The sequence below is a fragment of the Nelumbo lutea genome, chromosome 7 (genome assembly GCF_056320005.1).
Source record: "Nelumbo lutea isolate HS-2025 chromosome 7, American lotus-T2T, whole genome shotgun sequence".
Lineage (NCBI taxonomy): Eukaryota > Viridiplantae > Streptophyta > Magnoliopsida > Proteales > Nelumbonaceae > Nelumbo > Nelumbo lutea.
This window is the reverse complement of record NC_142690.1, coordinates 34,451,331-34,474,934: the sequence shown is the minus strand read 5'-3', so window position 1 is coordinate 34,474,934 and position 23,604 is coordinate 34,451,331. Positions and strand designations below refer to the sequence as shown.

The following is a 23,604-nucleotide window of genomic DNA, read 5'->3' as shown; positions in this document are numbered from 1 at the left end:
ACAATTCGCAACAATGAAAAAGTTTCCTGCCTCCATATTCTTGTGGCTTCTTTAATGGAAATTTTGGTATTTGAGATACTATTCGCAAACACCATTCGCAATATCAACAATATTTGGCAATATATCCCCATTTTCTATGTGGTGACACAAAATCTTCAAGAATTTTTTTTCCAATATCCCCGATATTTTGCCCACATGCCAGCAATATTTTAGATTTCATTGATAAACTATACATTTTAAATTTTAAATTGTAAAACAATTAAAATCTTTTCAGTATTTCATTATGTAGAGAAGATGGGCCGAATGGCCCATAGGCTGTTTATCCTTTTTTATCTTTTATGTTCTTTGTTGTAACGGGCCTTAATCTGGGCTTTATTCTTTCTTATGTTATGTCTTTTTAATTTTCTGCCCAACTAGGGGTTTCTCTGTAAATTACTAAAGTTTAACTTAATGAAATAGAATTAAGGGACTAAGAGAAGAGATTATGTTAGAAAATCTCTCTCTCTCTGAACCCAAGTTTCCATCACCTTCTTCTTCTTCTTCTCTCAACTCTGATTTCTGCTACTTTCTTTTGAACTTTTGCAACTTTCTAAACAGTCATTTCTTCTCAAAAGGCTGTTTTTCTTCTTGGTATCAGAGCAAGCTCGTTTTTCCCTTTTTTTCACCATTTTTCCCATACACAGTGTGTATGGAGAACTGAATCGTATGAACAGTTAAAGAAAACTATTTCATCCCAATTGTTAGTGGTTTCTAGAGAGAAGGGAACTGGTTTTGTCGTCCTCTTGACAGATTCAAGTGTGTTGCCCGAAACCCTATTTTTCTGGATAAATCTGATTGCAGGCCCCATAGGGAGTTTGACCTAGGCGCTCAGTGACTGAAGGCCTTCTCATTCTTCTTCTTGAAGATCGAATCAAGTGGATTGGTGTTCTGTGAAGTCTACAAGGAGTGACTGAGTTTTCTATGTTTCTCCTAGCTTCTAGGTGTGACGTAGGTTACTGGTACGGCTACATAGAGGTTGGCTCACAACAAAGTTTTTGTTTTGTCTTCATTTGTTGTTATTAGAAGTTGTTTGAAGTCATTTTTTAAGTATTTAAGAAGATGAACTCCTCAGACTTTGAAAACAATCATATTGCTGAATCCGGACAGGTTCCAGGAGCCTCTATAGACTTTCTACTGGCTGTGACCACAGTCAAGCTAGATGGAACTAATTATCTGGCTTGGTCACAATTAGTAAAAATTCATATTTGTAGTAGAGACAAATGGGGTTTTATCTCCGAGAGCAAAAAGGCTCCTCCGAAAGATGATCCATCATATGAAAAGTGGATGCAAGAAAATTATACTGTTATTGGATGGCTTGTGAAATCAATGCAACCACAGATTAGTCATCACTATTTGTGGATAAATTCAGCAAAGGAAATTTGGGATAGTGTTGCTGAAACCTATTCCCAAAAATTAAATGTGGCCAGGGTTTACAAGTTGAGAAGTGATGTGAAAATTTTGAAACAGGGGGAGAAACCATTAGCTATATACTTCTCAACACTGAAGTCTTTATGGCAAGAAATAGATTTGATAGAAACTATAGCTTGGGACACCACTAATGGTGTTGAGACCTACAAAAAACTGGTTGAGAGAAACAGGGTGTTTGAGTTCTTGACAGGGCTAAAACCAAAGTATGACATTACAAAGCAAAATATTTTATCCAAGGATAGTGTCTCACTATCTCAAGCATATGTCTTGGTAAGTAGTGTAGAAAGCAGAAGACTTGTCCAGGTCCAAGGGGCTGGTCTAAATGATCACTTTGCTAATATGAGAGTAAAACCCAAGGGGGTTGCAGGGACTCCAAGTAGCTCAGGGAAGAAAGAGATTATCTGTGAGTACTATAAAAAGCTAAAACATACTAAAGACAAGTACTGGAAATTGCATACTGAGCTCCTACCACTTTAGTTTCAGAAAAAGTCTGGCAATATAAAGGCAGGGAGTGCCAATGTTGCTACTAGTCCAATTAGTGACAGATACCAAACTAAAGAGATGACGGCTAGTGAGTAGTTCGTAGCTATGAAGGCAGAATATGAGAAGTTTGGGAGGATGATCAGTCACCTAGAGGGTGTGACCTCTTCTTCCAACCCTCTAGGAAATTCAACCTATTATGCATTTGCTCATTTAGGTATACGGGCTTCTGCCAATCATGCAACCATTTTCAGGTAATCCGTAGGATCCCTTAGATTATTGATTTTGGTGCTTCTGATCATATGACCAGCCTTTCTACTTTGTTTGTTTCATATGATTTACTTCCTGAACGTGACAAAATCACCCTAGCCGATGGCTCTCTTGCCCTCATCTCCGGTAAGGAACCATCAAGGCTACAGACTCATTAGTTCTCCCTTCTACTCTTCATGTACCCAGACTAAATACAAACTTATTATCTGTAAGTAGCCTAACTATGTCATTAAATTGTTGTGTAACCTTCCCTTCCTACTGTGTTTTTCAGGATCTGGAGTCTCTAAAGGTGATTGGGAGTGGCTGTGAAGCAAATGGAATATATCTACTAGATACTCCTGGATAGTGCCATGAACAACCTAGAAAAGCTGCTTTTGGGTCTACATCTACAGAGTCTATCAGTCGAGTCATGTTATGTCATTTTCGTTTGGGTCATCTTTCTTTTTCTGCATTAAGTCATTTATTCCCAGAACTGTTTAAGGGAATTAGTTTGTCCACTCTTCATTGTGAGTCTTGTGAACTGTCAAAACATTGTAGAAACAGTTATCCTCTAAGTAATAAAAGATCTTCTCCTTTTAATATTGTGCACTTTGATGTGTGGGGGCCTTACCACTTACCTTCTATGGGTGGCTACAAATATTTTATCTTGTTCATTGATGACTTTTCTCGGTTCACTCGGATATTTTTGATGAAGTCCCGTGATGAGGTTCCCAGACTTGTGAGGCAATTCCATGAATTTGTCCTAACCCAGTTTGATACCAGAATTAAAATTTTCACATCCGACAATGCAAAAGAATACTTTGAGAAAAACCTGACCTGCTATCTCACTGATTTAGGGGTTATTCATCAAAGATCCTGTATTAGGACCCCAGAACAGAATGGAGTTGGTGAAAGAAAAAATAGATATATTGTTGAAGTTGCAAGAAGTATTCTATTTGCCTCACATGTCCCTACAAAATTTTGGGGTGATGTTGTTCTCACTTCTACCTACCTTATAAACCGTATGCCACCCAGGGTTTTAGTGTTTAAGTCTTCTTCATCCGGACAAGGATCTTTTTCCTATTCCTCTTCATGTCTTTGGTTGCACTTGTTATGTACATATCCCAAGTGTCCAGAGACATAAATTTGAACCAAAAGCCCACAAGTGTATCTTCCTTGGTTATTCCCTCACACAAAAGGGTTATTGTTGTTTTGATCCGAAGACTGGCACTTGGTATGTCTCAATGGATGTCACCTTTGATGAGCTTTCTTCTTTTTATGGTTATTCTCTGGAGAGACATTGTCCAAAGGGGGAGGATTTGTCATAGGTGTTTGCTCTTCCTCTTCCTCTCCCAGTTGAGTCTTTTGTTGAGTCTCTTCCTCCTTCAAATGAGTCAAGGGAGGATCAATCACTTCACTCTCATTCTAGTGTTCCTATTCCTCCTCCTTTACCTCATCACCCTCTTTTTAATCCCTGGCTGTACCAATAGCAGAGAACCAGAAATGAGCAGATTGTTTCCCCTACAACACATGAGCCTCGTGCACTTCCAGTTACAGATGAGACAACAGGTACTGTTACAGCCCCTTTGGAGCCATCCTTCCCAGACCTTGATATCCCCATTGCTATTAGGAAAGGAAAAAGGAAGTGTACTGCACATTGCATTTCCAAACACCTTTCTTATAGTTTGCTCTCTCCTTCATATTTTGCCTACCTTTCTTCTGTTGCTTCTAACCCAATTCCCAGGTCTGTGTCAGAAGCTCTTAATATTCCAGAATGGAGGGATGCTATGAGAACAGAAATTGATGCCCTACACAAGAATGACACCTGGGAAATGGTTGATTTGCCTTAAGGGAAGGATCCAGTAGGCTGTAAGTGGGTTTTTACTATCAAATATCATGTTGATGGCACCATTGAAAGGTACAAGGCTAGGCTGGTTGCAAAAGGCTATACACAGACATATGGGATTGATTATCTAGAGACCTTTGCCCCTATTGCCAAGATTACTTCTGTGAGAGTTCTGCTATCTTTGGTTGCACACTCAGACTGGCCACCTTACCCATTGGATGTAAAGAATGCATTTCTGAATGGAGAGTTACATGAGGAGGTCTATATGTCTCTTCCTCTAGGGATGTATGAAGCATATATGAAAGGAAAGGTCTGCAGGCTGAAGAAATCTCTTTAAGGACTCAAGCAATCCCCTAGAGCATGGTTTGAAAGGTTTAGGGCTGCCCTTGTTAGCTTTGGCTATGTACAAACACAGTCTGATCATACCCTCTTTGTGAAGAGGAGAAGATCATTGGTCGTTTACCTGATTGTGTATGTTGATGATATTGTTATGACTGGTAATGATGTCTTAGGGATTAATGATCTCAAGTCTTTCCTTCATACAGAGTTTGAGATCAAAGATCTAGAGCAATTGAGATACTTTCTTGGCATAAAGGTTGCTAGATCCAATGATGGGTTTCTTATCTCTCAGAGAAAGTATGTTCTTGATTTGCTCTCTGAAACAGGGAAGATGGGTGCTAGACTAGTTGCCACTCCTATCGATATGAGCCATAAACTCTCTGCTTTAGATGGAATATTGTTAGAAGATAAGGGAGTCTTCCAAAAACTACTTGGAAAACTTCTTTATCTATGCATGACTCGGCAGACATTGCATATGTTGTCAGTTGCATCAGTCAGTTCATGCATGCTCCCAGGGATACTCGCATGGCAACAACAGAGCAGATTCTGTGTTATTTGAAGGGCTCCCCTGGAAAGGGAATTCTATTTACTAAGCATGGCCATATGAAACTTGAAGCCTACACAGATATTGACTGGGCTAGAAACATTGATGACAGAAGATCTACCTCTAGGTACTGTAGCTTGGTGGCAAGTAATATTGTCTCTTGGAGGAGCAAGAAACAATCAGTTGTTGCTCGATCTTCAGCCAAAGCAGAATACAGAGAGCCATGGCTCATGGAGTTTCTGAACTATTGTGGCTTAGATCCTTGATGGAGGAACTGAGTGTTGAGCATGATAAGCCAATGATGTTATACTGTGATAATCAGGCAGCCGTCAACATTGCTCACAACCCAGTGCAACATGATAGAACTAAGCATATTGAAGTTGACAGACACTTCATTCGAGAAAGAGTGACTTCTGGAGAAGTGTGTCTACCTTTCATCACTTCTGAATGACAGTTAGCTAATTTCCTCACCAAGGGCATTCCCAAGGCTAAACTTCAGCGTGATACTAGCAAGCTTGGCATGATTAACATCTATGCTCAGCTTGAGGGGGAGTGTAAAGAAGATGGGCTGAATGGCCCATAGGCTATTTTATCCTTTTTTATCTTTTATGTCCTTTGTTGTAATGGGCCTTAATCTGGGCTTTATTCTTTCTTATGTTATGTCATTTTAATTTTCTGCCTAACTAGGGGCTTCTCTGTAAATTACTAAAGTTTAACTTAATGAAATAGAATTAAGGGAGTAAGAGAAGAGACTATGTTCGAAAACCTCTCTCTCTGAACCCAAGTTGCCGCCACCTTCTTCTTCTTCGCTCCTCTTAAACTCTGATTTCTACTACTTTCTTTTGAAATTTTGCAACTTTCTAAACAGTCATCTCTTCTCAAAAGGTTGTTTTTCTTCTCATTAAAATCATCATAATTTTTTTAAAATATTTTCCTACAAGAACCAGTAGGGAATTGGTGATTGGATAATTGGCTTACTACTTTGATATGATTTACTTACTACGTCACTAATTCAAAAGAAAAAGAAAAATGTATATAACTACAAAAGAGTATTCTCAATCTAATCAAAACATATAGAAACAATAAAGCCAAAAGTTAAAATGGCAAATAATTGGCATATATAAAGAAGAGAAGATGGCTAAACACCAAAAGGGAGACAGAGAAACAAATCTATTAGTCTCTTAATTTCTCCTATTTGATTTAAATAGTTCTTTGTTACGGTTTTGAGCCTTAAATGTGCAATTATATTTCTTCTAATGATCTCTTGAAGGTTTATTAACTAACTCCATGTCTCTAGAAAAATTTCCTAATTTTTTAGATTTCCCAAATATCTTAGCAAAATATCTCCAAAACTTCTCGAAACTATACATGGTAAAATGTTAATCAATATTGATACAAACCATGTTTGCAAGAATTAACACTTCAGATATTTGTAAAAATTTTGTTTCAATTTATTTTAAAAGTTGATAGAGCACTACTAGTGTATGAACAGCAATAAAAGATAATTTAGAGGTTGATAAACCATTACAGTGATGTGAATCCACAAAAAATATAGCGAAAAATGATGCATTTAAAAAATGTGTGCACTCTGAGCTGACGCACAAGGTGCAACAGGCACACACCTTTCCAAAGAAGCACATGCCTTGAAATGCACCTAGCCTGTGCACCAAGGTGTGCCTCACCTGGAAGTTCCAATTGCTCATGGTAACAACAAAAGGAAATACCCCTATGGGCTATACCATATCGTGAAGGATGGGCCTTCAGACCACGGCATCATGGTTGAAATGTTTAATATAAAGAAGAAAAGCAATTATTCATCAGATATAAAACTTGAATTTCTGTCATAGATTTGAAACTCTTCACAATTCAAATATAGCTAAGCAGCTCTCTTGAGTTTTCATAGGTATTAAAAGGTTCCTTGTATAACATTCTTCCTCATCAAATATAAGAAGCTTACCCAAACTGATAAATACTTCTTGAACACATTTTGAGGACAAGAATGGCCAGAAAAGATCTTTATTACAGTTTAATAATTTTAGGATTGGTCGTTTAGAAAGAGAAAGAACAGTTAAATAGAAGAAAGAGAAGATTTGAAAAAATTGTGCAATAAGAGCCACACCCTTCTTGAGTTGTTTTATTAATTAAGTGAATGGAAGAATAAGATTACAACAAATGTCATTGATTAGATACAATGTAATCTGACTGATGCTATTAGTGTAAAATATATATATATATATGACAACACTTCTCCTCAAGCTGGTGCATACACATGCCCAGCTTATCAAGAACTTCCGTTAACTAAGTTTCATCAAAAGCTTTGGTATAACACATCAGCTAATTCATCACCAGTCCTCAAAACAGGGTAGACAAATTTCCTCAAAAAGCAACCTTCTCATGAATAAAATTCCCATCCACCTTGATATTCTTTGTTCAAACATATTGAACTAGATTATGCGCTATTCTGAGAGTAGTTTGCCTGTCACAATATTGATTCATGGGACCCAGTAACAGGGCATCCAAACTCTTGTATAAGAGTCCTGAGAACAGTTGTAATCACCTTATACTTAGCATTATCAGAAAAGAATCCTAAAGAGTTTTATTCAAAAGAAAGTTTGCATTATATGACCTGGGGAGAAAGTAGATGCCTTGAACCATATTCTAATTAATTTAGTGAATGTAAAACACCAAAACCATGCTTGTTTATTGTGTATGTTGTCAAACTATATAAGTAGGACAATTGCGAAGATGGGTAGATAACATTATAAAGAATATAAAAACATCTTAAATGCATCTAGAAACAGATGAAAATATTTGTGTTTCTCCAACCATGTATGGGCATGCCAAAACAGGACATTTATAACTGGAAAGAGCATTTATGCAGTCAATGACATCCAGGACAGTAAAAATCATTTTAAGAAGTGGTCATGTGTACTTTTTATAACTGGACACCTTTCCTACTAGCAATTCAAATTATTCAATGTCTAGAAGCTTCCATACCTCAAATGGTAAATGTTATGAAATAGAAAGGTGTGCAAATAACCTTAGAATGGTTTTTTTAACAAGAAAAAATGTAAAGCTAAAGAAGACAAACCTTGTTAACTTACAAAACTGGATGCAAAGCAAATATGCAACATGCCATGAAGGAGGGAAGATTTTCCATATCTCCTCATTTGTGCGCAGACGACGCTTAATCCATGCATATCTCCGTTCAGTCTTATCCAATTTTGCCAGTTCTAATAGAAAATAGCACATATCAAGAAACTCCAGAACTAATGATAAAAATTGAGTTGCACTGCTAACCCTAGCTCATCCATGAAAAAATGCATGACGAAACCCAAAAAAATAAACCTGCTCCTTCGAAGATCTGCCGATACGATGTAAGCTCCCTGCTGCAAAAATTCCTGACCAACTCTTCCCTTACAGATGGCTCCAAGGCATCAACTACTAAGCATGCATCTGAGAGCTGCTGCAGTAAGTTTGCTTCTTCTGTCTCTTTCCCTGTACCCAGGCTGCCAAAATCATAATATGATGTTATGAAGAGCATGAAAGCTAATACCATTTTAACATTTCAATTAAAAACGAAACAAAGAAACTAGGACAAATGGATGTGGATGCAACAGGAAAATCATTTTAAACAAATGTAAAAGATCTATCAATTTTAATGGACCATTCATCATGTCATTCGAATAATACAAAGTATAGAATCACAGTCAGTTGACCTATACTCCAGTTTTCTTTAGTTAGAAACCTTTCCTATTGAGAATATTTTGAGGAGCTGGAACCACATAGCTTACTCTACTGAAGCAAGAATAGTGACTAATTACTCTTAGCAGCTGCCCCTAATTTAGACAATCTCAAACTAAATTTTGAGACAAGTAGCCTGAAAAGTTCAAGGAATGCAGGCATTGATGGAGTTATAAGGGACACGTGACAGATTAGGGCATTCTCAGGTGCAATAGGAAAGGAAAAGGCTTTAAAAGAAGAAATGATGATGTTACTTTATGGATTAAGGTTGGCACCCAATCTCAGCAATTTCTCAGCAGAAAGTGATTCTAGCAGTACAGTAAACAGCCTGCTGAATGCAAAATCAAGGATCATGGAGGTACAGAAGTTCAATAAGAGAGACGAAGACCTTGATAAGGGAATTGAGGGTTCAGACCCAATATATCCCAAGGGAAGGACACAGCTTGGCAGACAGGCCAGAAAGTTTGTGGTAAACAAAATAGATATGTATTGAGGGGAAGGGGGTGAGGTGTGCTTGCGGCTACCAGGGATGGGGTGGTTGTTCGTATTTGGCACTTGTTGTACAGCTTATACATTCTTTTACAATGAATAAAGTTTATTGTTACTGATCCAAAAATAGAAAAAGAAAAGAACAAAAAGGGAAATGATAAATTTGACAGTTAAGTTCATATAGTTTCAGTGTTCCAATGGATAAAATTAATGCTAGAATGATGTATAACTTACAATAAAATCTTGGCATGTTTTTAAAATAATGAGGTACCTAAATGATGGTTGGAGAAAGGGTTATAGATATAGAAGTTTTAAACTAACATACCTTGAGAAATCAGAGAATACATGAGATTTGAGTATTTGCTTGATGTTCTTGAATTTTTCCCTAAGCTCAGTAATCTTTGGAATATCTCTATAAGCTTCAAAATGACCACATAATTGGTTTACAGCCTGGAAATAATTATTATCCTATGTCAGTGAACATAAAATACAATAGTGATGTGCCTTTCTACAAAAATTATTAAATTAGATCAAAACCTGAAACAAGTAATAGATAAAACATAATAGAAGGAAACAAGATTTTAGTTTGGGACATTATAATCATAACAATATCAAGGAACCTATATCTGTTACAACACTATCACAGATCCTAATTGTTAGAGTCGGCAGAATAAGGGGTAGTTTCATCTTTTTGTCATTTAATTTAAAGTGAGTTGTCTATTTTATCTGTGTTTAAGTTGTGTGTCCCATACTTAATGAGGGACATAGTTGTCTTTTAAATCCTAATGGATAAGTTATAAATACAAGGTGGGTCGGCTGAGAGTAGATGATTTTTCTCTCTGGCCAAACCCTTTCTTTCCCTCATCTCTTATTTCTCTTCTTCTTCTTCTCTCTTTCTTTCTTGTTTCTGAACTAGGACTGAACTAGTGTCAATCCAACCACAAACACTAATGTAATACTCAAAAGTTATGAATGCCTATTTTCCAAGACTTTTTAAGTCTAATGTTAACCCAGTAAGGTTGATAAATCCTCGAGAGATGGCAGTCTATCAGCATCTGTGGCGTTAAGGCCTGTCAGAAAAGATGTAACATATCTGGTCTCATCTAGACTTAATTCATTCTAACTATAAGGAGATAGTGTAAATGTCAAGAAAAGTCTTTGAAGGCATGATGACCAATGAGAGGCTTTATCAACATCAAAGAACTGTTGAGAAGGGTAATGAACAGAAAGCTTCAGCAAAGGAGGATGTTCAAGTGGACAGGACAAGAAGAATTGTAATTGAAAATAAAAGAAGAGGAGAGAAGGTCCTTGAGAAGGAAATATGCAGAAGATAAGCATTGGTAGGATTTTTTTTTTTTTGAAGGATAAAAAGGAAATTTTATTAAATTTAAAAAAGAAGCAGTACATCTCAACATGATGGTTGTCATGTTCACAAACCAAATACAGATCAGCTCAAACTGACAAAGAATCAAAACTACAAGGATTCAGATCCAAGGTGCCCCAGAAATTTCCTAACAGATCAGATTTGCTCACTTGGTCAAACTCTGGAAGGCTGAGAACCCAAGCTGAAATCAGATTACCCACTCCTGCTATCAAACACTCAATGCTTTTATTCTTGTCCTCAAACACCCTTCTGTTTCTTTCTTTCCAAATGGTCCAGCATACTGCGAATGGGATGCAACTCCATAGGATTTTAGCTTTCTTACTTGCTCTGATTTTCAGTCATTTGGAGAAAATCTCTGCTGGAACTGAAGGGAGAAATACATTCTCTCCAAACAGGAGAGAGAAGAATTTCCAGATAAAATCTACCACACTACATGAGAGGAAGGGATGAAGAACTGTTTCTTCCTCTTGATTGCACATATAGCAGCAGTTTTCTAAATGTATGCCTTTGGATTTCAAGTGATCTAATGTTAGGATGCTGTCATGTGCCACCAACCAAGCAAAAGCTTCTACCCTTGAGGGCACTGGGTTTCCCCACACACCCTTAATCTGGTCTGACTCCCTACTATCTCTAATCAAAGCATTGTAGAAAGATTTAACTGAAAATCTTCAATCTCTGCATTCTTTCCACCATAATCCATCTGCTGTAGCTCTGGATATATTTGTATCTTGTAACTTTTCCAGTAGCAGAATACACTCTTCCACTTCTTGGTTCCAAATCACTTGCTCCCCTCTCCACTCATAGCACTGATCAATAGTTACTTGCTGGTCTGTGGTCTGTCAACTTATAAAGCCTGGGACACATCTCACACAGTTTTCCAACCCCAAGCTACTCATCTTCCCAAAACCTTATCCTAACCTCTTCCCCCACTTTAAGTTTAACTAAACTTATGAAGTCCTGATTAAATTTCATAATTCCCTTCCATACACTTATCCCATATGAACCTCACCACCCCATATTTCCCAACCACTACCCTCCATAATTCCTCCCTCTCTCCCTCTTGCCCAAATCTCCACAGCCATTTCCCTAAGAGTTCCTTGTTGAATAATTTTACTCTTCCCAGCCCCAAACCTCTCGTTTGATAGGTGGAAATTTTAGGGGAGGTTTCATGTTATACATGATTCAGAAGTTGTTCAAGTTCAAAGGTGGCTTAGTGTACCACTCTCTTCAAGTATAAAATTGCAATTATATCTAAAACTTACAGGCCTTTTCTCGAGAGAGAGCAGTAGCGTATCTTTTATTTTTCCCTTATCTATAACCCTTTGCATATGCAACTTGTATTACTATTTCTCAAACACAGATAAAAAAAGGGCAGCCCAGTGCACAAGGCTCCCGCCAATGCAGGGTCTGGGGAAAGATAGATGTACACAGCTTTACCCCTGCAGATACACAGAGAGGCTGTTTCCAAGATTTGAACCCTTGTCATATGTTACCTATTAAAAAACAAGCAAAACAATTCAATACAAACTCAAATGGGAAAGTAGCACTGAAGACGATGACAGAATCTTGTCTCAGATATCTCGAGGATAAGGACAGCCAATCATACTCTCATGAGTAGGATTAGAGATCTACTCTTACCGGTGCATCTCTGAGTCCAGATCTGCTGACCACAACATATTGCTGGCTACGTTCACCCAGACACATATCAGGAACATCGGTTATATAATTATTAAGTACAAGAGATGTTCCCAATGTGTGGCTGGGTGAACATGGCCATCAATGTTGTGGTCAAAAGATCCAAACTCTTTACATCTACCCATGTCAAGGGTGCTAGAGGTTTGGCAATAGTATATCTCTAACTCTACTTATGATAATAGGCATGGTGAGTAGGATTAGCATTCCTCTTTTAAGGATTTTCCATTTCCTCACTTTTCTTTTGTTCACACAAGCTTTTCTTACACTCAGTCCCAAGCCTGGATAGAGAAGATGGTGTCAAGTAAACTTTTGTCAAACTCTTAGAAACATGAATACTGATATGACTATTGTGACTCCATGCTAATTCCACGGAAGCAATGTATGTTGTTATGTAGGGAACTATAGTCAGATGGATTGAAGAATAACAGCCATGAGGATCATGGCGAAGAATGGAGTGATCGCCTCAGTAAAAAAGAAGTGCCAAGACTTGAGGGTCGAAGCAATGATATTCATATTTAAGGAACTTGGCAAAGGAAACAGAAGGAAGTCGATGATATAAGAGATTGGGAAAGGATGATAATCCTGGAAGAAAAGAGTTCAGTCCAGTTCAAAGTATTTGTAGATGGAGTCCTCTTCACTAGTCTGGATGGTGAGCACTCAAATACAATTAAGTTGATCATCAGGTCATATATTGCAGTCAGAAGACAAAACACCAAATGACAATGTATTGTTCCCAGTGGAATATGTTGAGTAAAGCAGAAGGCAACCAACATGAAATCCAAAGTACAGAAAGATGGCAGGATGGAAATCTTTGGAGGCCTGTTACAAGAACAGATGGTAGGTTTCCAACCACCAGTAAGGATCCTTGAGACAAAGTCAGCAATCAATGCAAGCACAGGTAGGTAAGAAAATGTTAACCATAGCAGAAGTATCTAGACCTTCCACATGGTAGTTAAAGGTAAAGCACCATGGGAAGATTACAAGGTAACCTCAGCAAAGTACTTGATAGCAGACTGGTGAGCAGGGCAGAATGTGATGAGAATAAGTTTGGAGAAAGGATTACTCTCAAGCCTTCTCTTGGTGAATCAGGCAGTAATCTCCATTGAGGAGAACCCAGAAGTTGATGCTATGGTGGTGGAATTAGACTGTGGTCAACTCCTAGTATCAAACTGGTATCCAAGCTTGAATAAGCTGCAGCTGTACCATCAGCCTGAGACCACAAATATTGTTGTGTTAGGCTTGCTGTTCAACTTATGGAAGGAGGTCCTTCTGAAGATTGGGGATGCCTGTTGTGGCTCTGTGAAAACAGAGGAGCAAAGTAGAAATTTCGATAATCTTAGTGCTGTGATCATTAAAATTAAAGGAGATAGACCTCATCAAATCCTTCGTGTGGTAAATCAAATGCAAAAGACTTAACCTCAAAGCTTGGATACTTTCAGATATGGAGAAGAAGCTAAGGAGTAGGAGGCCAGAGGTTGAAGGCAACAATGAGCTTGTGAAGACTATAACACATGGCAGGAGAGGAATGGATGATTTCAGAAGATGTTCAGTTTTCACTTAGTCCCATCAAAAAGAAATCCAAAAGTTTAGAAATAGAATATAGGCACTCAAGAACCTATGCTGAAGCAGTGGTAGTGTTAAGTGTAGCATGGCTATTAAAGAAAATGCTGTGGAGAACCGGCCCAGGACTGGTCTGGGTAGCAACAAAACAGAACCAGATAAACAGATCAAATAAGGAGTGACACATAGGTCTACACTGGCACGCAGGCTCTTAAGTGATCACGTGAGCCTCAATAAGAAGGGTAAGGTAATATGCCGAGAATATAGTCGATCTTCTTCCTTGGGTGATTCAAGGCTTTCGAGCAAGCAATGAGAAAATGAGGGTGATTCCAAGCTCTTGACTTGGAAGGCAATACCACTATAGATTTTTGAGAAATACTGAACTGGGCAATTTCCTTGCTGTTTCTGGACGACTGGACTTTGTGATTGGTGGAACATTTGGGTTGGGCTCAAGACATTTTCGAGCTTGGACGTCATGGCCTCATGGGCCCATCCAAGAAAAGAAAAAAATAAAATAACTGGGGTTTTGGACCTAGGCCCAGCCTGAGAATCAAAAATCCAAGCCCAGTCCATGTAAAATTTTGGACTAGGTCGGTCTAGGGTCAGGTTGGGCTCACCCAAGTTGTATATCTATCTACAAAACCAGTAAGAAGTGATCTATTACATGTTGAAAGGGCCAGAACAGCTAAAGGCAGACCAAAAAGGATAGGGTAGAAGTAGTGAAAAATATTCTACCAAGAAAAAAGTAGTGAGAAATGATTTAAATATCCATAATAGATATGCTACTGAACAAAACAGAATGGTGGAACAGGATTAATGTAGTTAACCCCATATAGGTGGGACAAGGCTTAAATGATGACGATGACCTATTTGCTCCCTTTTCCATGTTGAAAACCATTGGCTTCCATACTCCAAAGCTGGGTTAAGGACAAAAAAGTGGAAAGCTGAGAATAAATTTATGCAATCTTTTTTTTTTATACTCAAAGTTGAGAAAGATTGTCTGAGTTGGATACGCCATGTGGGGTTAATAGAATTCATCAGATTTTAGATGCTTTTCCTCTACCATGTGAAACTATAAGACGTTAATAGATTAGTATAAATAAATTAATAACTTTGCTACCTCCAATTGTGCTGCTGCCTCCTTATACTGTCGTTTTGAAGCCATTACTTGGAGCTGTTCAACAGCTGACACTGCAATGCAAAGGAAAGGGTCATGCATTAAGAATAGTAGGAGGGACATCTATATTCTGCACTTCCGAACACAAGGATGTTCCATTACAAGATTTTTTTGTTTTATGTTTTGTTTTTTTGATAAGTGTTCCATTACCAGATATTTTAAGCATGTTTTAATATTATAAGGAGCATGCATAGACCTTTCAAATAATTTCTTTTATCAGAAACAGAATTTTTTGTCTTTCTTTTTTGTGGTGATTTTCTTTTTTTCTTTCATCAGAAACAGAAATGAGACTGAAGGCATAAATCAGGGATAGCACATAGACAAAATGAATCAACAAACAGAAGCTAGCAAAAACCATGGATAAACTTAAGATGGAACAGATGATCTCTGATACTCTCTAAAAAGACTATCAGCAAATATGTTGGCTGACCTTGGTTTTCATTTGAATTAAGATGTTCATACTGGATACAAAACATCTACCTTCACAAATATTGTGATGCAGCAACCGTGGCCAATAAGGAGTGTACTTATTTTCTCTCCCATGATCCTCTCTTTCCTTCTATGATCTCCCCCTTCTATCTTCTGCTCACTCTTCTCCCTTGTATCTCTTCTTGTTGTCTTGCTGATTTGCATGTTGAATCACACAAAAACATGGTTTCTGAGAAGTAGATCTGATCAACCTACTAGCCTTTTCCTCTACTCTTGATGTTCTTTTTCAGTTGTAACTTTGCACTATATCCTAAAAAATATTTACATGAATATTACAGCATATTAGGGTATATTATTGCTACCCAAACCCTTCCCATAGGGAGATTCTCATATGTATTACAAAGCAACTACCCAGTGAAAATTTTCACTGTTTGCTGCCCTAATGTGCCCATGAATATTCCACTCCCAACTCTCTTACTAGAGTTGTAGCATGACTTAGAGTGTTTCAGTGTTGCCATCTTCCTTTAGAACTGTTTCTTAACCAGCCGATCACTATCATAGAGTCTCTTTCCACCTCTAAATTTTGCAGGTTAAGGTTCTTGCATATTTTTAGGACTTCAAAGACAACTTGCAGTTATGTTCTTATGGAGTGTCCTTCACTTATTTGGCCAGAGTAGAGAGCAACAAAGGTAACTCCCCCATCCCCAAAGGGCCAGGGTTACCCACTCCTAAACTCTCTACCTCCTTGCTTTTACAAACTAGTTCCCAACTAATAAGATGATATTTCCGTTCTTCTCCAGGTTCCCACAAAAAATCCCTCATCACTTTCTCTAACCTATTAGATATAGATGCTAGTATTCTAAACAGATATAAGAAATACAATAGGAGACTAAACAGATATAATTCTCCCCCCAAAACAAAAGGTAAAAATGCTTCCATGAGGCTAACTTCCTAGAAAATTTCCCAACCACTGCATCCCAAAGGTAGCTAGCCTTTTCCCCAAGTGGTGTAGAGAATCTACAGGCTGATCTATTACTCAGAGCACTTTTTTATCAAGTATCCTATATTCTTATGTACCATTTTTTTTTTTGAAGAGTGAATGAAAATTCATTAATCAAAAAAGGAATTACAATCCAAAGTACCTTATGTACCATATACTTATTCTTTTTATTCTTTCTTTCTACTGATCAAAAAAACAATATTCTTTCTTTCTTGTTCTCCCTTCCAGAACTTGTCTTTGACATGGTACCAAAGCAGGTTCACATTCCTCTCATCTGATCAAACTTCAGAACCAGCTTTTAAAAGGGTATTTCAAGAGCACTCAGATCTGCTGTTGGACACCTGTTTGGATCTCTTTTGAAGGTTGCTTTGATCAATACAAAGTTCATCTGTTTTCTCAAGAAAGACACCATTCAGGTTGGGATTTCTTTCATTTCTCTCAATCGGCTGAACCAAAGACATGGGCCTCTAGATCCTATGGCTCCCTGGGGTCTTTTATCTTCCCATCCATGGTTTAAAATGTCCCTAATTTCCCTAATATTTCCATGACATATTTCCATTTCCATGGGTAGAAACACAAAATTTTACTGGAATCGACATTTCCCCAATGAACACTACCAAACCTAGGTGGAGTACAAGAAATAATATCCACGACATATTTCCATTTTCACTTCCATGGGTAGCAACATGAAATTTTACTAGAATTGACATATTCCCTAGTGAACACTACCAGTACTATGTGAAGTACAAGAGAGAGTATTATAACATAAGTTGGTGACAATATTGTAGATATGTGAACTTGTGAAGTAACAAATTATTGTCGACCTAACTTACATGATTACAACCATTAACATTTTCTATGAGTTTAAATTTTGCTTTAACTAATTCTATCATGAAGTTCTAAAGCTTAAGGTTTACAGGGCAACTTCAGAACATATTCTTTTGTCTACAACATTAGTTTCTTAGTTTTGTTTAATAATTTGGAACAAGACAATAATTTAAAAAGGTGTGCCTATGCTTCTTTTGTCATTTCATAAAATATCATTCTATATTTTGCATATTTTACGATGTTTCCACCATGTCTATAATTTTTACAATATTTCCATATGGTATTTCCGATATTTCTGACACGTTTCTTATATTTGGATGACCGACATTTCCATCAACATCGACATTTTAAACCTTGTTCACATCTAATTTATTTGGAGTCTAGAATGTTTCAAGAAGGGTTTCAATCCCTACGACTTGAAGGTGGCGATGGAGAGACGGTGGAGAAGCAAGGTGACGACTGAGAAGATCTTTGTTTTAGAAGAAAGTAAAGGTTGAAACCATTCAATATTAACGATCAGGGAAGAAGGGAGAGCCACTATTTCTCTAATAGGAGAAGCAGCACAGTGGCTGAAAGGTTTCACGGATGGGTCTCTATTCGTTGTTAAGATTGGCAGGTGGAAAAGCTATCTAGATATGCCAAGTAGAAGGTATCAAGTGACTCTAAAAAATAACCGAAAAGGGTGGTTTTTGGAGTTTATAGGATTCTTCGGAAGAAATAGATGACAGTGCGTCTGTATCCCAGAAGGAAAAAGGAGTTGGGGTTGGAGATTGGTGTCACAGAAGCTTCAAAATTTTCTGATGCGGAAGGCAGGTGATGTGGCCATTTACAGATTCTCGGCCTTGAATGAAGGAGAACCCTAAGAGCTCTATTCCGGTAATTGTCTATTCGAAAGAGAATCTGAGCAATGTGAACCTGAGGAAGAGCAATTATACTCCTCAGTGGCAAATAAACAAGAGAAAATGCTGCAACATTTTTCAGTGGTGAGTTTAGGAAAGTTTCACAGTTTAGTTCCGGAAAATGATAGTAGAGTTTGGGAAAGGAGATTGATTTTAAAGGCTGAGAAGAAGGTTCCTGACTGGAGAAACTACGAGTATCCTCTAGAGTTTCAGTATTCCCTTTGAGGACAGAAGAGCTATTTTGGATACAAGGCCGATAACGGTAATTTTTTTGAAGGATAAAGAGAAATTTCATTAAAATGAAAAAAGCAGTATATCTCAAAATGTTGGTTCTCTAGTTAATAAACCAACTACACATAGACTAGAAATCACTGATTGCATATTTAGTTGAATTCCTTGTGAAGGGAAAGAAGAGGAAGATGAAGATTTCAGCAGTAGAGAAAAAAAGAGGAGAAAAGAGTAGGAAGTCAACCAGGATTCTTAAATTAACCCTAGCCACCAACCCCTCATTATAATTTATACTTAACTTAAAGGATGAGATATTACAAGGATGCCCTTAGTAGGGCGGCTACCAATGTAGCTGAACAGTCACAACTTAAAAACATAAACTAATGGGCCTAAAGCCCAATAACTTCCTAACTAAATAACTTAAAATAAGAATAAAAACAACTAGGCCCAACTCAACACTCCCCCTCAAATTGGGAGTAAATGTCACACATTCCCAACTTGTGTAGATCATGCTCCAGCTTGTTCTTTGCAACACCTTTTGTGAGAACATCAGCAAGTTGTAGATCAGAAGCAATGTATGGAAGACAAACTTCTCCAGAAGTCACTCTTTCCTTGATAAAATGTCTATCCACTTCAATGTGCTTAGTTCGATCATGCTGGACTAGATTATGGGCAATGTTAATTGTTGCCTGGTTATCACAGTACATCATAGGTTCTTCTGCTTGTACACCAATTTCTTCGAATAGGGAACGGATTCAAAGAAATTCTGAAACTCCATGTGCCATGGCCCTATATTCATCTTCAGCACTTGTTTCTTACTCTTCCACGAGACAAGGTTACCCCCAACAAGGGTCCACACTCCTGAAGTTGATCTCCTGTCATCAAGGCATCCTGCCCAATCTGCATCTGTATAAACCTCTAGTTTCAACTGTCCATGATCAGTAAACAATATGCCTCTGCCCGGGTGTCCCTTCAGATAAGCAAGAATCTTGTCAACCGCCTCCCAATGCTGGACTCGTAGACCATGCATGTATTGACTTACCACACTTACTGCATAGGAAATGACTGGTCTTGTCATACACAAGTATAGCAGCCAACCCACAAGTCTCTGATATCTCTCAATGTCCTTTACTGGCTCACCTTCTGATGCATTGATTTTATGGTTCTAGCCAATAGGGGTACTGATTGCCTTTGTTCCAAGCTTCCTTATCTCTTGAAGAAGATCCAAGACATACTTCCTTTGAGAGATAAAAATTCCATATTTTGATCTTGCAACTTCAATGCCTAAGAAGTATCTCAGTTCTCCAAGATCCTTAATTTCAAATTCTTTATTTAGATTCCACTTCAGACAATCAATCTCACTTAGGTCATTCCCCGTGACAACAATATCATCCACATAAACAATTAGGACTGACACCAAAGATCCCCTCCGCTTCACAAACAAGGTATGATCAGATTGAGTCTAAGTGTGGCCAAAAGCAATCAAGGCCTTTCTGAATCTGGCAAACCATGCTCTGGGAAATTGTTTCAAGCCATAAAGTGACTTCTTAAGCCTGCATGCCTTTCCCTTTTCAGCATCACCATAGAAGCCAGCAGGAAGATCCATATACACTTCCTCTCGCAGATCCCCATTTAGGAAAGCATTCTTCACATCAAGTTGAAACAAGGGCCAAGAGTATGAGGTAGCAAGAGAAAGAAGTATCCGAACAGAGGTCATCTATGCAACTGGTGCAAAGGTCTCTAAGTAATCAACGCCATAGGTCTATGTGTACCCTTTTGCAACAAGTCTCGCCTTGTACCGTTCTATACTTCCATATGCGTTATATTTTACTGTGTAAACCCATCTGCATCCAATTATCTCCTTGCCCTCTAGTAGATCCACAATGTCCCATGTCTGATTCTTAATCAAAGCTTCCATCTCTTCCAGCATAGTTGTCTTCCACTCAAGTTTGGAGAGAGCCTCACTAACACCCTTGGGTATAGACACAAAGTCAAGAGAAGAAGGAAAAGCATGGTAGGAAGAAGAAAGTCCACTGTAGGATAAGTACTGTGAAATACAATGAGCAGTACACTTTCTCTTCCCTTTCTAAGAGCAATAGGAAGGTCGAGGTTATCTATAATAGGGTTAGTAGAATCAATGGGAACTGAAACAGTAGTGGGACCAAGAGGAATACCTGAGTCCATGTCAGCTGAATCTAGAGTCTCCAAGGAACCAACAAGAAGTGATGTGAGTTTTGTTGTAGTGGAATCAACCTCCTTGTGAAGCCTCTGTCGTAAGTAATGCTGAGAAGCAAGACGCAAAGGAGGTGGTAAGGTAGGTGACACAGGAGGGTCAAGCACAGGAGTAAACACAGGGATTAGAACTGGGAGAGGAATAGACTGTTGACTCACTTCCCCAAAACACTCCCCCTAACAAGGATTCTTTGAGAAGAAGTATGTGAATTCAAAAAAGGTGACATCCATGGTAACATACCGGCTCCTAGAGACTGGATCATAGCAGCAATACCCTTTCTGATTTTCTGCATATCCAAGGAAGGCATACTTCTTTGCCTAGGGATTAAGCTTCGAGCGGTGAGGACCAAGAATATGTGCAAAGCAGACACACCCAAACACCCTGAGAAGAATATGAAACATCTCCCCATCAGGGTCTGGTGGTAAAGGTCTATGCACCAAAGTATTGTCTGAGGAATATGAAACATGACCCTCAGACAATTGACATTCTCGCCAATGGTCTCTGCACCAAAGTATTGTCGGTGACAGAATATGAATCGACGCTTTGGAAGAATGGGCTGGAGATTGAAGACAAAGATGATTTGGCAATTAAGAGTACATGTGGCGAAAGAGGTAAGGAAGGAGATAAAGAGTTAAGTGGCATGTGTTTTCTGGAAGGAGAGCAGTCGAAAGCTGGGGTCCAAACCGAGGTAGGCCTCAAAAATGAAAGTGTTGTAATTGTTTTTTTTTTATCAGCATCAACATCAAATTTTATTACTTAGATAAAGAGAAATGTACAAATCAAAGGAAGCCTTGGCTCCCACCAAGAAAATACAAAGACAATTTAATATTCAGTCTTACAACTGAGCCCAAAGACACACCGCCCTGTTTAACCCTTGCTTTGCTAGTTGGTCAACTAGACCATTTGTTTCTGGTGGTAAACTCAATTCGACGAGCGAAATTCCCTACATCAATCTAACTTGATGCTAGGAAGCATTTGGAGACCAATTAATTTGACTACAGTGGATATTGTGCCAATCCAGAAAGCGGGCCCAGATAATGAGTGTGAAAAAATGGGTTTACATGAGATATTACAAAGGCATGTGGCTCATATTATGGATGTTAGTTCTAGTCTATCATCATCCCATTTCACCCAGTCAACTCATTCAAGGACTCCTCGCTCAGAAAAAGGTTCAAGCGAAGGTTAGACCTCAAGTACCAGCTGCAGTGATGATAGGGAAATCAGCAGTTTTGGAAGAGGTTAAGTGGACAAGAGATCGAAATTAGGCCCCAATAGATCAACCGTTAAAAGACATAGGACGTCTAGAGGAGGTACATTGTTGGAGTTTAAGAAAAGAAAGAGGGAGAGGTGGGTTTGGGTGATCACCAAATATGATAGAAGTGGGAAGAAGAGGTTGGTCGGAGGAATAGGGGATTTTTTTGTTGACAGCCAAACTTCCTCTGTGGAGAGCAAATTTGGGAGGAGCTTATATGTCACCAGTGGGCCTACAGAGAACTGCACCATTTCTGAACCTGGGGGTGAATAGGTGGATTCCCAAGAATTAAGATCTGATTCTGCAATTACAGCTGCTTTGAGACCTGTTCCTAAGGGGTCTGGGGGATGGGAGAACGGAGAAAAGAAAGACAGAAGCAAACTTCCCATCATCGATGATAAATCCGAAAAGGAAAATGTGACCAGAGAAGAGGGGATTCCATCTACTGGTGGTGTGGTGGTGATAAGAATCAATGTCATATCGGTGACCAGTTATGTTTTAAGGAGGTATGGGTTGGAAAGTTGGGAGTAGCCTTGGGTAGAAGGAAAAAGTTTGAGAAGGAGAAGATGGCAATTAATGAGGTTAAAACTAAAAAAACCTCACAGCTCAAGAAATCATAATGATGTCCATGTGACAAAAGTTTTTTTCAAGATGAAGCTTGATCTGGTTGGAACAGGTCCGACAAAGAACTACGAAAGGGTTTATAAGAGAAAAGGTGCAAAAAACAATGAGATAGGTGGAAGTAATCAAAGGGGACAATGCAGGTTCAATCATTGGATTCCCAATTAAGGAGCAACAAGTAAACATGGTAAGTGTTGATGGTGTTAATTCGGGTGAGAACTTGCCAATTCAAACAGGAGACAAAAAGGAGGATTCAGATAGCGTGTCTATCCAGAATTTAGTGGAAAGAGAGGTAACGATAGGTAAAAGCCTGGGTTTATTTTTTTGGAGTGGTGAGGAATTTGCTAGAAGGGCCTTCGAGGAGTTTGAGAGAAAGAAGGGATGAGAAGTTCAATAAAAAGCTCAAATGGAAGGAGGCAAGGTTTGGGATGAAGATGATTCAGGGCAAGATGCTCTAGTGGATGAAGATTGAGGTTGTGCTCTTTTCACTAGTAGAGGCTCAAGCAATTCAGGTATCTGGCTGGTGGTGCTCCAAGTCCAAGGGGTCTCCATTTTCTTTATGGGGTTTTTAGGTGCTCTCCGGTAGAGTTTGGCCTCTCCCTGTTTGTGTGGCTTTGGGTTGGTATGGGATTGTTGCTGTCTCTGTAAGGGTCTTTTAGTTGTGCATCTCTTTCAGGTGATACCTTATCACCTTTCTATTTTATTCATTTTTCCTTTAATGAAATATTTTCCTTATTCTTCAATAAAAAAATACTCTTTATTGTTGTTGGCTTGGTTATAAAATCCTTATTGCAATGGCTTTGGACAAAGGAAAATAGATAATGCTAAGATAGTTTCTTGGATTCTTGAATCGGTCGAAACTGATATTGCCATAAAAATAAGAGGCCTAAAGATTGCAAATGAGATGCTTGATTATATGAAAAAGGTCTACAACAATCTAATATTTCCAGACAGTACTAGATTGAAACTGAGATCTTCTCCGATTCCCAAGGGGAGGAGAAAATTTGGGAGTATTATGCTAGCTTCATAAGTCTGTGGACCAGTTGGTTGGCGCCAACCAACTGGTTGGTAAGGTCTCCTGCTGGTCGTAGCGAGACTTGGGATCGAATCCCGCCTGCAGCTGAGTTGGGGGGGAGTGTG

At 38.5% G+C, this 23,604-nt stretch overlaps 1 protein-coding gene across 3 annotated transcripts in view; it reads right to left on the bottom strand.

Annotated features, from left to right (window-relative positions):
• The window catches only part of HIT1 (Membrane trafficking VPS53 family protein), an 81,777-nt gene that overhangs the window by 38,298 nt on the left and 19,875 nt on the right, over window positions 1-23,604 (bottom strand). For all 3 annotated transcript variants that reach the window (XM_088954406.1, XM_088954407.1, XM_088954408.1), the window contains 4 exons: window positions 14,918-14,988; window positions 9,484-9,608; window positions 8,274-8,434; window positions 8,017-8,158 (listed from right to left, as the gene is read on the bottom strand). In XM_088954406.1, the coding sequence (XP_088810532.1) occupies window positions 8,017-8,158; window positions 8,274-8,434; window positions 9,484-9,608; window positions 14,918-14,988 (499 nt within the window). The remainder of the gene's footprint in view (window positions 1-8,016; window positions 8,159-8,273; window positions 8,435-9,483; window positions 9,609-14,917; window positions 14,989-23,604) is intronic.